Below are 15,911 nucleotides of genomic sequence, written 5' to 3'. Positions count from 1 at the left end.
CTAGGAGCAGGGAAAGAACCATCCACGACCCCTGCCCCGAGCCCGAGCCCGCCGGTCCCCAAGAGCTGCCTGAAGCACAAGGGCTCTGCGGCGAGCGTGGTCCCCAGCGGGTCCCCAGAGCCCGCAGCCTCGGAGTCGCCTCCGGCCGCACCCAGTCCCTGCTCCCTGGACAGAGAGGCTGCTCTCCCGGGGCAACCCAAGGCTGAGCAGGCCGAGGCCCCGCAGTCCGGCCCTGGGAGGGCTGTGCCAGAGCGGAAATCGGAGAGAGGCAGCGGCGAGCTGCGGAACGTGAAGAAGTTCTCAGTGTCCTCGAGCAGGGCACGGCCGCGCCCCGGCAGCTCCCGCCTGCTGGAACAGGCCAGCCCCGCAGGCCCCTGCAGCATCCCCCTGCCTCTAGCAAGGAGCGGCCCAGCCTGGAAAAGCGAGGCGGCTCTCGATGACCTCCAGGCACTTAAAGAGCCTCAGGACAGGAAACTGGACTCCCAGAAACCCCCGTCACCAAAGTGCGAGTCTCGGGACCCCGGGGACAGAGCATCCAGCCAGACCGAGCCAGGCAGGAACTCCCTGGAGGTGGCGACTGCGCCAGGCATGAGTGATCCCTGCCTGGCTGCCCAGGAGCCACCGACCAGCGAGGACAAAAACCCCTTCCCGGTCAAGCTGCGGTCCACCTCTCTGTCCTACAAATACAGAGAGGGCTCTGCCTCGGAAGCCAAAGCAATCAAGAGGTACAGTGCCGAGATCAGGTTAGAAAGAGGCCTGACTTTGCTCCCCAAAGACGAGAAATGTCTCATCGGGCCGGCCCCTGCTCTTCGGAGTGCCAGGTCCTCCGCCGACCACGGGAAGGGGAAGGCCCGGTCTCCGGAGCAGGTGGGCTCCAAACCACCCCTGCCCAGGAAGCCGCTCCTGCAGAGCCTCACCCTTTCACACCCGCCATCGACCTTTGACTCCAGCCCAGGAGAGCCAGAGAAGGTCACCTCCTCTGTGGACCCCAGGAAGGAGAAAAAGACCCCACACAGGGGAGCTGGTAAGGGTTTGGTGGAGGCTGCTGGGAAGGGGCAGTTGGCATGCCCATGATCCTCCTTATCCACAAAGTGTGCAAACATCCTGGGTTCAAAGCTCGTTGTGGGGGGTTGGAAGAACAAGTAAGAATTCCTCTTAGCACCACTGACTTGGTTGATTCAGAGTTAGAAATAAATGGAACCACCATGCAGTACATCCCAAGTGGTTGACCAGGGTTCGAGTCTGGCACCTCTGTGCCTTGAAAAACCTGCTGGGTGCAGGTGAGCCCAGGATCCTGATGGGGTAGAGGGTTGGAGGAAGTATGGTAGCATGACCAGGACCCATTTGGGATGCTGTGTCTCTCTTTCTGGCAAGTGCATACACTCTTTGGCATTAAAGAGAGAGAGAGAGAGAGAGAGAGAGAGAGAGAGGACAACAGATGGCATGGTGGCCACCAATCCACCCACAGATGGCATGGTGGTTAAAGCGCCAGACTCCCACCTGGCCAACCACTGTTTGATTCCCTTACCTGGTAGCTTGAAAATCACACTGGGCACATGTGCATACATGCCCAAAATCCTAGGAGGAGAATGGAGGAAAAGGGATTACAGCATGGCCACCCTCCCTGGGGGGTGATTTCTCACTTTACCTCTCTCTATCTCTCTTCAGCAAGTGCATGTGCCCTATGGCCAAGGGAAAAAAAAAAAAAAAAAAGTCAGGACCAGAGTAAGAAGGGAAAACATCAGAATTTTGTAAAGGCAATGTACAGGGACTTCAAAATGTTCGTGGAACAAAATGGAATTGAGGTACAAGTTTACTCTGGAGCAAAGAGTCAGAAATTTATGCACAGTTCATTCCTAATACATATTTTCTGTGAGCTTTTTGAAGATTCCTCTTTAAAAACGTTGTAGCATATTCCCTGAGAGAAGGTAGACCTTCACGAAAGCATGGATCCCTCCAGTGGGTTCCCACTTGGACTTCAGGAAGTCAGCAGGGCCCTGATGGCAGGATGTGTGTGCCCATTCTGAGGCAGCTTCTCTGCCAGGGCAGCTTCTCTGCTCCCCTTCTTGCCTGTCGATGAAGCAGCTTGTTCCTCTGCCAGAGTCCTTCTGACTGTGTCCCCCCAGGAAGGTTTCCCCGTTTCGTAATCAGGCTGACATGAAAGCATCCGTAGAGGAGGGGACTTCAAAAATTCATAGAAAAGTGGAATTAAAGCCTGACTTTATATTGGTGTAATAACAAAAACTGAAATCCAGTCATAGTTTTTGCATAATGTGGATTTACTGTGAACTTGCATTGGTGTCACAAGTCTTTATAAAGGATAAGGCCTGGGGCCAGAAGGTAGTGTGGTAGTTGGGATGCTGGACTCCCACGTGATCTACTGTGGTTCAAATCCCGGACCTGGCATCTCTCTCTCTCTCTCTCTCTCTGTCTCTGGTGAGTACATGTACCCTACAGCAAAATTTAAAAAGTAGTATTATAAATAAATAATATATGTTAAAACTTTTTAAAAGAATGTGTAAGGCCCTCAGAGTGCCAGTGGTTACTTCCTGTCCCAAAAGGAAAATCATGCCAAGACTGGAGCAGCATGTAAGAATCTTTTCAAATGAGCAGAGCAAACTCGATGACCTTTCTCTGTCTTTGACATTTGTCACTTGGTATTTATAGTATTTCGGATGAAATGAGTAATCTGCTGGAAATGGGTATTTGCAGTGGAGCCAGAGGATCCCTGCTTGCTGTTTTATTCATGGACATCAGCGTGCCAGAAAATGAAACTGCACCGATTGAGTCGTGTGTGCATGTGACAAAGGCTCTAGAGAGAAGTTTTCCATGGCAAATTTTATTTTTAAAAAACGTTTCAGGCTATTTTAAGGGGCTACTAGCAGCCCAGGACTCCACTTAAGCACTGCATTGTGGGGCAGGGAGGAAATAGATCCTGATGGCTCTCTGGGGAATCCCGTACCCTAAAAGGAAGACACTCGCACAGAAGTTTTCCTTCTCAGGAAGGGGCTCATACTGAAGCAACATACAGACACATCCAAAGATATTCCAATCTTTTCTGGCTCCCTCCTAGAACGGTACTAAAAGTGCAATCTGTGAAGTACTCTAAGTTTCTTAGGTAACACCAGCTGCCTGCACTGTGGCCTTCCCCACCCACGAGCCCTGTGGCCCAGCCGTGGTTTTTTGCTGCCTCTGCTGTGGCCACCCCGTTAGGATAATCAGTGAGAGAGCTTTGGGAAAGGCTCAAGCTGTGGCTGATGGATGACCCACTCTGCAAATTTCCAGCAAGGTTGGAGCTACAGGAGAGTGATTCAAAAAGCCTTTGAAATAGCCAGGGCAGGAAGGAGTCGGTCTGTGCACATGAAACCCTGACATCAGCACCCTCTGCTTCATGGCCTAGAATTGGAAATGGCTCTCGAGGGCTTGCGGAATGAATGGAACTTCAAAACAAGGCACTCAGGTTCACAGTCAGAGCCTGAAAAGCGCGAGGGCAAAGCTTGACCCATTCACGATGTCTAACATCCTCAGCCCGAGTGAGGCAGGCTTTCTTCACTCTAGCCTGAGAGGGTTCTTAGTTAAAGACCTTATTATGTATTTTTCTTTGGTTTACAACATGTGATATAGTATTTATTTAAATTTTTGCTTAAATAGTAGAGGAGGATGTGGTCCATTCAGGTTTATTGACATTCTCTAAGCCACAGAAATAAGAGTCAGATGAATTCCTAAGCATCTTGGGGGGACCAGCAGTTAGCATAATGGCTATGTCGCAGGACTCCCTTGTAGTCCACCGCGGTTTGCGTCCCGGACCCGGTGGCTTAAACTCCCACCAAGAGCGTGCTGCGTGCCCAAGATCCCAAGAGGAGAAAGGAGAAGGGATTGCAGCGTGGCCATCCCCCCTAGGGGGTGATTTCTTGCTTTCTCTCTCTCTGTCTCTCTTGGGCTTTCTGGCAAGAGCATGTGCCCTATAGCAAAAACCTCTCCAAAAAAAAAAAAGCAAATGCAACTGGTTACTTTATGGGCCTAGGTAATGGGTTTAATTTTAATGCAAAGAGAAGAGGGGAGGGATTACCCATATCCCACTGGGAAGAGGTATTATTAGAAAGATGAAAACAGGACCAGTTGTGGCTGCTCCTTGTCCCCCACCCCCTTATTGGGGTCCAGGGCCACCTCAAGCAGACCTAAGCACCGTCTCAGGGTCTGTGCAGTTGGATCCCACCAGTGAAACAGTGTCACCCCTTTTCCAGACACCGCATCTGTTTGTGGTTTAATTCATTATTATTACTCCAAAACCATCGTCCTCATCGCTCCCAAATTATAATCATACAGAAGATAAAAGCTTTAATAACATTATGACTCCATTTTCCAGAAAGACCTAATTGCTGCTGTTTATTATCTTGTGGCAGGTACTTTGCCCGGCACTCCCAGGTGGGTTGCCGCCTCCCTTGTCCCCGCCTCCTCCCCTGTCTCCCCTGCGTGGCTCACACCATAGAAAGCTGGATTATTGAGGTGTCCCAGATGGACTCACAGTTCTGCATTGGGAACTCAAGCTGCTCGGTCCCTATCCCCTATCACTTCCGCTTTCTCCGCCCCCTCTTTCACATTCCATGTTCTCTCGTTTGAAGAAGAAAAAACCTTCAGCAGGGGAGCAGAGAGAATGTGATGGTGTTTATAATAAACAGAGGAGCCTACCTCGCCCAGGGGGCTGGGACTCACAGGGGCCTCCTTGGGTGCTTACTGCATGGTCTTGTTATAGTCTACCCAGCGGGAGCTAGGAGGACGTCCAGACATAGCCAAATTTATTAGAGTTTATTGATTAAGCCGGCGGCATACGGGTGTGTGTGGGGACTCATGTCTCTCCAAACCCTGCAGCCCCGAGTGAAAGGCGAGGGCTGCTTATAAAGGTAAAAGTCACACTCTTTTCGGGGTTGATATGGCAATCACAAGAACAAAGAGCAGTGGGCTCGAAAGGGTAGGAGGTAGGGCTTTATATCCGTCAAAGCAAGGAGTGAAAGCCTTCACAGAAGCAGAAAAAGCAGGTTAATCATCCCTAAGGGTATGTTCCATTCCTGCCTAAACACAACGGAATCTTAGTGGCCTTCATGGCTCAGGGCAAGGTCTGGTGACTGGATCTTATCTTAAGGCATCCACCTTAGCAAAAGAAAGCCACTTTTCAATCCTAGGGAAAGGGATATTCGAGGTCACAAAGGAGGCACTTCTCTGAGATGGAGCTTGCTCCTGCTTCATTCCCCGCTTCTCCAAGATGGAGTCATGCCTGTTCATCCTGTTTTGTCTGTGCTCCCAACACACAGGAGCCCGGGCCCATGATTTGCTGGTCTGCCTGAGGAGGAAGTGGCCCGAGGTATTACCAGCCTTGTTTATTTGTGCAGGATAGTACACATCTTGGGCCAAAATATCCCAGAGTATAAATTACAGATCAAGAAGCAGCTTTATTTTTTAAAGAATTATTTTATTGGGACCAGCAGTTAGCGTAATGGCTATGTCGCTGGACTCCCACGTAGTCTACCACGGTTCAAGTCCTGGACCCAGTGGCTTAAACTCACGCCGGGCACGTGTGCGTGTGTGCCCAAGATCCCGAGAGGAGAATGTAGGAGAAGGGATTGCGGCATGGCCATCCCCCCTGGGGGGTGATTTCTCACTTTCTATCTCTCTGTCTCTCTCGCAGCTGATCACCAGCATCCACCTCCAGTCTGAGCTTGATTCCTTCAAATGAGGCTGGTGACACAGTGACAAAATGCCAGGCTCTGACCTTCTTTTTCAGTTTTTCTGTTTTTCAATTTTGTCAGAGGGTGTGTGCGCTCACCAGAGAGAAGCAGACATAGAGGGAGGAGAAGCAAGACAGTTCCCTCGATGGGACATGATCACACTGCAAACCCTGGCCCCCTTCTCCTTCCATTTGGGGCTTTGGGCACACACATATGTGCCTGTGTGTTTTGCCAGCTGCTGAGTCTGGGACGCGAACTGTACAGTCAACCATGTAGGATCCAGCCTCAAGCTCTTAGAATACAGAGGAGGCAGGTGGCAGCTGGTGCCATGGGAGAGCGTAAAGAGATGCTCATCTCATCTTTGGGTGGCAGGGATGTTTTCTGGGGGAAATAAACTCAGAGACCATCAACCTTCTCTAACGCCACCGTTGCTTCAGACACAAGTTCATTTAGATACAATATAAGCCATGGGTTCAGGGGATTTTGTATCATGGCAATATATATTCTTACTACTTGAATTCTTTTTCATTTATTGTATGGTGGTAAGAATACTTAACATGAGATCTACCTGCTTAGCAAATGTTTAAGTGAGCAATACGGTCATGTGACTGTAGCAGCAGAGTTGCACAGCAGAGCTCTAGAACTCAATCGTCTGATAGAACTGAAATTTCATACATGCTGACTAGTAACTCCCTATTTCTTCTGCCCCCACCCCAGCCCCTGGCAAGCACCGTTCTACTCTTTAATTCTATGAATTTTTAAAAACAATTATTTTATTTAACTTTATTTATTTTAATTTGAACAGAAAGGGACAGAGAGATAGAGAGGGAAAGTGAGAGAGCAAGCTGCCAGGTCCAGGACTCAAACCACTGTCGTCCATGTGGGAGCCCAGCACCCTTAACCACCAGGCCACCTGCCGGCCCCAGTTCTATGATTTTGACTACTTTAGGTTCTGTACGTGAGTGGGATCGTGCAGCATTTGGTGTTCTATGACTGACTTTTTTCACTCAGTGTAATGTCCTCAATATTCACCCATGTCGTATATCAAATGGCAGGGTTCCCCTCCCCTTTTTTTATTGGAGAGCTTTTCGCTATAGGGCGCGTGCGCTCGCCAGACAGACAGAGACAGAGAGACAGAAAGCGAGAAATCACCCCTCAGGGGGGATGGCCATGTTGCAATCCCTTCTCCATTCTCCTCTCGGGATCTTGGGCACGCACGCACACGCACCTGGCGTGAGTTTAAGCTACCGGGTCCGAGATTCGAACCATGGTCGACTACGTGGGAGTCCAGTGACATAGCCATTACCTCCCTTTCTTTCTGAGGCTAAGTTTTATTCTGTCATCTGCACTGACCACCTTTCCTTCATCCCTTCACCTCTCCAAGGACATTTAGCTCGTTTCTGTATCTTGGCTGTTGTGAATAGCTCTGTGGTCAACGTGGGCAGGCTAGTATCTCTGAGATCCTGATCTCAATTTGGGTAAGTACCCCCAGATCGCTTGAGTTTTTAAAGAAAGCCAGCATCATTCCCACCTGCATTTCTTTTTAGCCCTGCTCTTCCCTCTAGCCTCTTCCTGAGCAGTTGGGAACCCTCTGGCCTCTAGTTCCCCACCTTTTCTGTGCTCCAAACCCTGTGTGTCTTTTCACCCCTGCATAAAACTCCTCCTTGGTTCCCCACACACCAGATACATTATGAATACCCGCCTATTTCTTAGTTCATTCGTCCTTCCCTTTTTTCTTTCATGATAGAGAATGCATACACACATCCTAATGAGTAATGTAATTAACGTCTTTCTCAATGAAAGGCTTTTGGTAAAAGCCTTTCCTCTCAGCTGAGAGTTTTTGCAGGCGATCAGGTCCTGCTTGCTTTCTGTGGTTATGCACTTGTAAAAAGTTCATGTCTCAGACCTGGCAGCTTGCTTTCTCTCTTTCTCTCTCCCTCCCTCCTTCTCTCTTCTCTTTCTCTCTCACCCTATAGCACATTAAAAAAAAAAAAAAATCAAAAAAGGGGAACCAGCAGTTAGCATAATGGCTATGTCGCTGGACTCCCATGTAGTCAACTGCGGTTTGTGTCCCGGACCTGGTGGCTTAAAACTCACACCGGGCGTGTTTGCATGCGTGCCCAAGATCCCGAGAGGAGAATGGAGAAGGGACTGCGGTGTGGCCATCCCCCCTGGGGGGTGATTTCTTGCTTTCTGTCTCCATGTCTCTCTCTGTCTGTCTGGTGAGTGCACGCGCCCTGTAGTGAAAACCTCTCCAAAAAACAAAAAAAAAAAAAGCTGCTGGATCTTGGGGCCAGCAAATGGCGTAATGGTTTCGTTGCTGTAATTGACTGCGGTTCAAGTCCCAGACCTGGCGGCTTAAAACTCTCACCAGGAGTCTGTGGGTGTGTACCCAAGATCCCGAGAGGAGAATGGAGGAGAAGGGATTGTGGAGTGGCCATCCCCCCTTGGGGGTGATTTCTCGCTTTCTGTCTCTCTGTCTCTCTCGGTCTCTCTGATGAGTGCCTGTGTGCTATGGCAAAAATCTCTCTACAAAAAAAAAATATATATATATAAAGACTGCTGTGTTTTATTTTGTGAAATGTGACATTCTTCAGAGAGTTGTTGATCTCTAAAATCAGGATTTTTTTTTTCTTTATGTCTTTCAGAGAGAGAGAGACAGAAGCATTCTTAACAGGGTCTTCTCATGCCACGTTTCTGTTCTAGTCCTCCAGTTCTTCGGGATTCTATGGGTACTTACGTGTGCACCCAGTATGTTTTCCAGCACACTTGAAGTCCTGAACCTGCAGTCAGATATATGGCTTATTCATTTTCTTTTTTAGAATTATTTATTTAATATTGTTATTATTTTATTATTTTCTTTTGTTATAGGGCTTGTGCACTCACCAGAGAGAGAGAGAGACACACTGAGAAAGCAAACCAGCAGGTTCAGAGCTTGAACCATGGTTGGCCATGTGGCAGTCCAGTGCCTTAACCACTATGCCACCTGCTGCCCCAGCTATATGGCTCCTAGTCTTGCAGGGCACTGAGGTCACCATTGTGCCACCACTGTGGCTGGGCTGCAGTTCTTCCTTTTCTTAATTCCTTCAGCCACAGCAGCCTCGTCTCTCCAGATAGTTAAGCCAGCAGCTTCAGAGTCATCGAAGATATTTTTATGCGAACAATTTTAAAAGGAAAGGAAAGGAGAGGAAACTCATCTTGTAACAGCACTGCTTTAAAAATTCCATAAAAGCCAGGCATGGTGGTATGCCCTTGTAATCCCAGCTACTCGAGAGGCTGAGGCAGGAGGATGACAACACAGCAAGACCCTGTCTAAAAACAACACCACATACACACGCAGTTGCGTACCAAGGTACTTATTGGCTCGTCGGAAAAATCATGACGTATTTTTGCTTAGAAAAAGTGTGTCATGACTTTTCCAACAACCCAATAGTTCTGACCAAGGTAGAATCAACATACACTACCCCTCTCCACTGGTACATCCTAAGCCCTGTACATGTATGAAGTACCTGCATGCCCTGCCGGCACAGCCAGTAGTGTCTGCTCGTCAGTGCTAGAAGCCACCTGGCGGCAGTGGGTTCTGATCCTGAGTAGACCTGCACACCACGCGCCCCAGATCCCGACACCTGGAGAGCTGAGGAAGGGAATCGCGGCATGACAAGGTTCTGTTGAGGGTGCCTGCCTTTCTCTCTCTCTCTCTCTCCTTCATGCTATCCCCCGCATGAAAGGAATGTAACGAGTAAACTGAAAATAAAAGCAAGTATCTGAACAGTGGATAAGGTGGTGGACTGGGAGGGGGGAGGGGGCTGAGGAGCTGGCACAGGGTGGGCCATGAGACAGCGCTGCCCTGCCCTGCCCCCACAGCCACAGCTCCTGTTACTCCCAGCCCTCCACCTAGTGCCCCTGCCACCCCCAGCCCCTCAGGACAGAGCTTGACAGCCCTGGCCCTTCTCCAGGCGAGCCCCTCTTGGTGATAGCATCCATATTGACTCTCACCTCAGGCCAGAAGAATCCCAGCAACTGCTTGCCCTGGTGACAGTGGCAGTGGTGTCCCCTGTGGAGCAGAACACCTGGTTCTTTCAGCCCTGCTCAGGATGAGGGCCAGCAGTGAAGTGGCCTACCCCTCACCCCCTCTGAAGGTGGTAGCAGTACTCGCTGTGGACAGAGCTCCCTCACCTTGCCATCCTCGCTCTAGGTGAGGGTCAGAAAAGGGCACTAGCATCCCCCCACGGAGCACCTCTGGGTCAGATTTCCCAGACGCTAACCCAGAGGGCCCCCGCAGTGAAGCTACACCGCCCTCCCATCAGTGCAGCAGCAGCAATGAATGTGATGCGTGGTGCTCCTCCTCCTTGTCACTCTGCCCTACGGTGGCCCAGTCACAAGAGGGCGTTACAGTGTAGGAGGGATAACCCTGGCTTTCTAGCCAGGGAGCCTTGTGGGGTGGAAACTGCAGAAAGGAGAAACTGAGCCAAGGATCTGCTGAGTCTGTGTGTGAAGCCCTGGGTTCATCCCTGAGGTAAAAGTGCATAAAACTGGCCAGAAGGGGCAGAGCAAGACCTGAATTCAGTGGGACCCAGTCTCGGCAGAGCAGTCAAACCATCCAGGACACAAACCAAAACCATCCAACATACAACAAACCAGGAAAACCTAAAAAATTCTCACGGAAAAAGGGAGTTGATTTACATGCAGCCTGAGATATTCCAAATGTTAGAATTTTTGGACAGAGACTTTGGAGTAACTGTCATACCTTGTTCTGAGAAGTGTGAACACTTAAAATGAATGGAAAGGTAAAAATCCTCTGCCAAGAAATTGAAGCTTCTTAAAAATTATTTTAGAGAGATTTTTGCTTGAGGGCATGTGCACTCACTGGAGAGACAGAGAGACAGAACGCAAGAAATCACCCACCCCACCCCCAGGGGGAATGGCCACACCGTAATTCCTTCTATTCTCAAGATTTTGGGCACACATTCACACACACACACACAGCGTGAGTTTCAAACCGCCTGGTCTGGGACTCGAACCACAGTCAGCCACATGGAAGTCCAGGGCCTTAATCACTATGCCACCTGCTGGCCCCTAGAAGCTATTTTTTAAAAACAAACTTTAGAACTAGAAAAGTTGAAATGGCTATATTAATATCACAAAAAGATGAATTTAGAAGAAGGACAGCTATTAAGGATACAGTGGAATATTACATAATGATCATTTCAATAATATTGAGGAATTGATAATGATCAATTTGTCAAGAATGTATAACAATCCTATATGTGTATGTTCCTAATGACAAAGCTTTAAAATACATGAAGCAAAAACTGATAGAACTGGAGGAAGGAATAGATAAATCCGTGGTAATATAGAATCTTTAGCACTTCTCGCTCAGTAGTCAAGAAAGAGAGCAGACCGAAAATCAGAAAGGATATAGAAGTCTTGAACAATGTCATCAACTAACTTGACATAATTGATATTTATAGAAAAACCCACCAACCACAGCAAAATACATGTTCTTTTTTTAAAAAGAATTATTTTAATTTTATTCATTGTCTTTATTTTATTTTTATTTTAATCCCTTCTCCTCCATTCTCTTCTCGGGATCTTGGGCACGCACGCACACGCACCCAGCGTGAGTTTTTTTAAGCCACCGGGTCCGGGACACGAACCGCGGTCAACTACGTGGGAATCCAGCGACATAGCCATTACACTAACTGCTGGTTCCCTATTTTATTTTATTTTGAGATTGACCAGAGAGAGACAGAGAGAGAGAAGGAAAGTTAGAAAACAAGCTGCCAGGTCTGGGACTTGAACTGTGTTCAGCCATGTGAGAGCCCAGCTTCCTTAACCACCACGCTACCTGCCGGCCCCACATGTTCTTTTTAAGTGCACAAGGACTATTCACAGAGATAGGCCATATTCTGGACCATTAAACAGCCCTTATTAAACAAAAAACAATTGAAATTATTCAGAATTTGTTCTCTGCCTTTAATGAATTAAGCAAAAATTCTGAAAAATATCTGGAAATGATATCTGAAAATCATCAAATATTTTAAATTAAACACTACACCACTAGACAATCCATGGGTCAAAGATAAGACCTCAAGAGAAATTACAGCAGTGAATTAAAATAAAAATATAACATACGAAGATTTGTGGGATATGGATGAAGGGGTACTTTAGGGAAATTGATAGTATTAAATCATTATATTAGAAGAAAGTGTCCAGGGACCAGCAGGTGGCATGGTGGTTAAGGCGCTGTACACTCCCACATGGCTGACCATGGTTCAAGTCCTGGATCTGGTGGCTTGCTTTCACACTTTCTCTCTCTCAAGTCAAATTAAAATAAATGAATGAATAAATAAAATAAAATAAAATAAAATAAATTTTAAAAAAAAGAAGAAGAAAGTGTCCAAAGTAATAATCTGAACTTCTACTTGAAGAAAGTGGAAAGATAAGAGCAAACTAAACCCAAAACAAAAAAGAAAGAAAGGAAAATAAGAGCAATCTTTATTTTTTTTTTTTAGAGGTTTTTGCTATAGGGCACATGCGCTCGCCAGACAGACAGAGACAGAAAGATAGAAAGCAAGAAATCACCCCTGAGAGGAGATGGCCATGCCGCAATCCCTTCTCCTCCATTCTCCTCTCGGGATCTTGGGCACGCACACACACACGCCCAGCGTGAGTTTTAAGCCACAGGGTCCAGGACTCGAACCGTGGTCGACTACATGGGAGTTCAGCAACATAGCTATTACGCCAACTGCTGGTCCCAATAAGAGCAATCTTAAGAGAAAGTGAAAATAGAAAAAAATGGGGCCAGCAGGTGGCCTGATGGTTAAGGTGCTGGTCAACTGTGGTTCGAGTCCTGGACCTGGCAGATTGAAAATTATGCAGGTGCATGTCCGTGCATGTGCAGAATCCTGAGAGGAGAATGGAAAAAAGATTGTGGCATGGCCACCCTCCCTAGGAAGATTTCTCTTCTCACTGTCTCTCTGGTGAGCACATTTGCCCAAGGCCAAAAGAAAAAAAAAAAAAAGAAGAAGAAGGAAGAAAGGAAAAGAAAGAAAGAAAAACAAAAGAAGAATTAAACCAAAGATAGTTTTTCAAACCAGCCAATAAAATAAATAAGTCTCTACCCAGACTTACCAAAAAAGATTCTTATTACCAACATTGGGGAGTATCACTATGGACTCACAGACATAAGAATGATAATAAGAGGACATTATGTACAAGTCTATGCACATATATTTGACCAATGAGAAGAGAGTGAGAACGTTATGCTTGGCAAACCTATCATTATCGATTCATTAATATTACTGAAATTATTATCTCGTAATGTTCCATTTTATGTCTAAGACACAAACTATCAAACTGACACAAAAGAAACAGATAACTTGAATAGTTTTATATCTGTTAAACAAATCAAATCTATAGTTTAAAATCTTCTAGGAAGAGAAAAGTACAGGCCAGCTCTGTGGCTTAGCAGTTAAGGGGGTCAGATCACACATGGCCGACCGCTTGGTTTAAATTCTGGCCCCAGCAAGTTGTAAAACATGCCAGGTGCATATACATTTGTACCCCAAATCCAAACAGTACAGAGAAATGGAGGAGAAGGAACTGTGGCATGACCACACCCCATTGCGGAGTGTGTTCTTCCTCTCCCTCTCTCTCTCTATCTCTGGTGAGCATATGCACTCTCTAGCAAATTTTAGAAAAAGAAAAACTACAGGCCTATAAGATTTCAGTAGTGATTTCTACAAAACAGTTAAGGAAGAAATAACATCGATCATGTATGACTTCATGTAAATAAAAGAGGAAACACTCCCAACTCATTTCATGAGCCCAGCATAACTATGAATTAGTGCTAGGATTGAAGACAACACTGAGAACTACAGACCAACATCCACTATTAATTTAGATGCAGAAATCTATTACAAAATATTACCAAAGTATACATCACCCCCAAATGGCTTTTGAACCTAGGAACATCCGTAGGCAAAAGTAGGAACCTTGACCTAAGTCTTACATCATACACAAAAATTAGCTCAAATGGGGTGCATGTAAAATGAAAACTATTAAACTTTTAGAGAAACCACAGGGGAAAAAAAATCTTTGGGACATAAAGCTAGGCAAAGAGCTCTTAGGTTTGATATCAGAGTATGATTCACAAAAGGAAAGTTTGATAAATTGAACTTCATTAAAATTTAAAATGTTTGCTTTGCAAAGACCTTTTTAAGAAGGCAAAAAAGACAGTACCAGCAGGTGGCATGGTGGTTGGGGTGCTGGATTTCCACATGGCTGACCACAATTCAAGTCCTAGACCCAGAAGCGTAGAAATCATGCTGGGCATGTATGCATGTATGCCCAAAATCTCAGGAAGAGAGTGGAGAAGAAGGGATTATGGCATGGCCATTCACCCCTTTGGGGTGATTTCTCACTTTCCCTCTCACTGTTTATCTCTGTCTCTTTCTGGCAAATTTACACTCTTGTATAAACCTTTTTAAAAAAAGTAAAAAAGACAAAACTACAAATTGAAAGAAATATATGCAAATTGAAAGAAATATATGCAAATTGAAAGAAATATATGCAAACCACAGATCCAACAAAGGACTCGTATCTACAACATATATTTTCTCAAAACTGAACAGTAAAAAAGAAACCAAAACAGGACCAGCAGATGGCGTAACGGCTGCATCGCTGGACTCTCATGTAGCCTACCATGTTTCCTGTCCCAGACCCGGTGGCTTAAAACTCATGCCGGGCATGTGTGCGTGCGTGCCCAAGATCCCGAGAGGAGAATGGAGAAGGGATTGTGGTGTGGCCATCCTCCCTGGGGGGTGATTTCTTGCTTCCTGTCTCTCTTTCTCTCTCTGTCTTTCTGGTGAGTGCACATGCCCTATAGCAAAAACCTCTCCAAAAAAAAAAGAAAAAAGAAAAAGAAAAAAAAGAAAGAAAGAAAGGAAAAGAAAATAAAAGAAACAAACCAATAAGACAGTAGGCAAAAGACATGAACAGACAATTTACCAGAGAGGCCATACAGAGGGCAGTGAGCACAGGAAAGATGTTCGGCATCAGTAGCCATAGCAACGCACAAGTTAAAACCGTAAGGAGATACCATTGCACAACTATTACAAGGGCTGAAACGAACCGTGTGGGTAATACGGTGTGCCGGTGAGGATGCTGAGCAAGTGGAATGCTCACTGTCATTAGACGGTATCTCTAGATGGACTGCTGGTGGAGGTGCAGAACGATCAGTCACTTTGGAAAACAGGCAGCTTCTCATAAAAAAATACACTTACATTATGACCTGGCAACCCCACTTCTAGGTATTTATCCCAGACAAATGAAAACTTACATTCACACAAAAGCCATACTTGAGTGTGTGTGTGTGTGTGTGTGTGTGTGGTTTTGTTTTTTAGGTTTTCACCATAGAGTGTGTGTGCTTGCCAGAAAGAGACAGAAAGACAATGAGAGGGGGAAAGTGAGAAATCACCCCAGGGATGGCCACGCTGTAATCCCTTCTCCATTTTCCTGCTGGGATTTTGAACATGAATGTGCACATACACACCCCCAGAATGATTTTCAAGCTACCAGGTCCAGAACTCAAACTTCAGTCAGCCATGTGGGATTCTAGCACCCTAACAAGCATGCCACCTGCTGGTCCCCATACACGAGTGTTTATAGCAGAATTATTCTGGGCTGGCAGGAAGCATGCCAGTTAAGATGCTGGATTCCTAGATGACCGATTGTGGTTCAAGGCCCAGCCCTGGTGTCTTGCATTCTCACTTTCTTTCTCTCTCTCTGGTGAACACACATGCCCTATAACAAATTTTAAAAATAATAATAGTAATAAATAAAGTTAAATAATTCTTCTAAAAAATAATAACAGCATTGTTCCGAATCATCCCAAAATAAATAGAATTAGCCCAAATACACATCAACTGGTGAATGCATGAACGAACCATGTATACCCATGACAGAATACTCCTCCACGGTACAGAGGCATGAACTCTCGAAATATACAATAACAAGGCTGAATCTCCTCCTCCTCCTCCCATTGTTCTTCCTCTTTCATTTCCCGTCTTCATCTTGCTGTGTCGCCATCTCCCTGCCTTCGCTCCTCATGTGGCCAGGGCTGCAGACACTCGCCACAAAGCCCGGCTCTCTCAGACAGGGTCCACTGTGGTCTCTGCTTGCCTC

The 15,911-nt window shown here is 46.5% G+C and overlaps 1 protein-coding gene across 1 annotated transcript in view; it reads left to right on the top strand.

Annotated features, from left to right (window-relative positions):
• Window positions 1–15,911, top strand: part of CRACDL (CRACD like) — a 165,068-nt gene that overhangs the window by 126,292 nt on the left and 22,865 nt on the right. Inside the window, exon 8 of the mRNA XM_006166588.3 lies at window positions 5–1,024. Coding sequence (XP_006166650.1) covers window positions 5–1,024 — 1,020 coding nt within the window. The remainder of the gene's footprint in view (window positions 1–4; window positions 1,025–15,911) is intronic.

This window comes from Tupaia chinensis, unplaced genomic scaffold (genome assembly GCF_000334495.1).
Source record: "Tupaia chinensis unplaced genomic scaffold, TupChi_1.0 Scaffold144276_1, whole genome shotgun sequence".
Lineage (NCBI taxonomy): Eukaryota > Metazoa > Chordata > Mammalia > Scandentia > Tupaiidae > Tupaia > Tupaia belangeri.
This window is presented reverse-complemented; position numbering and strand designations above follow the sequence as displayed.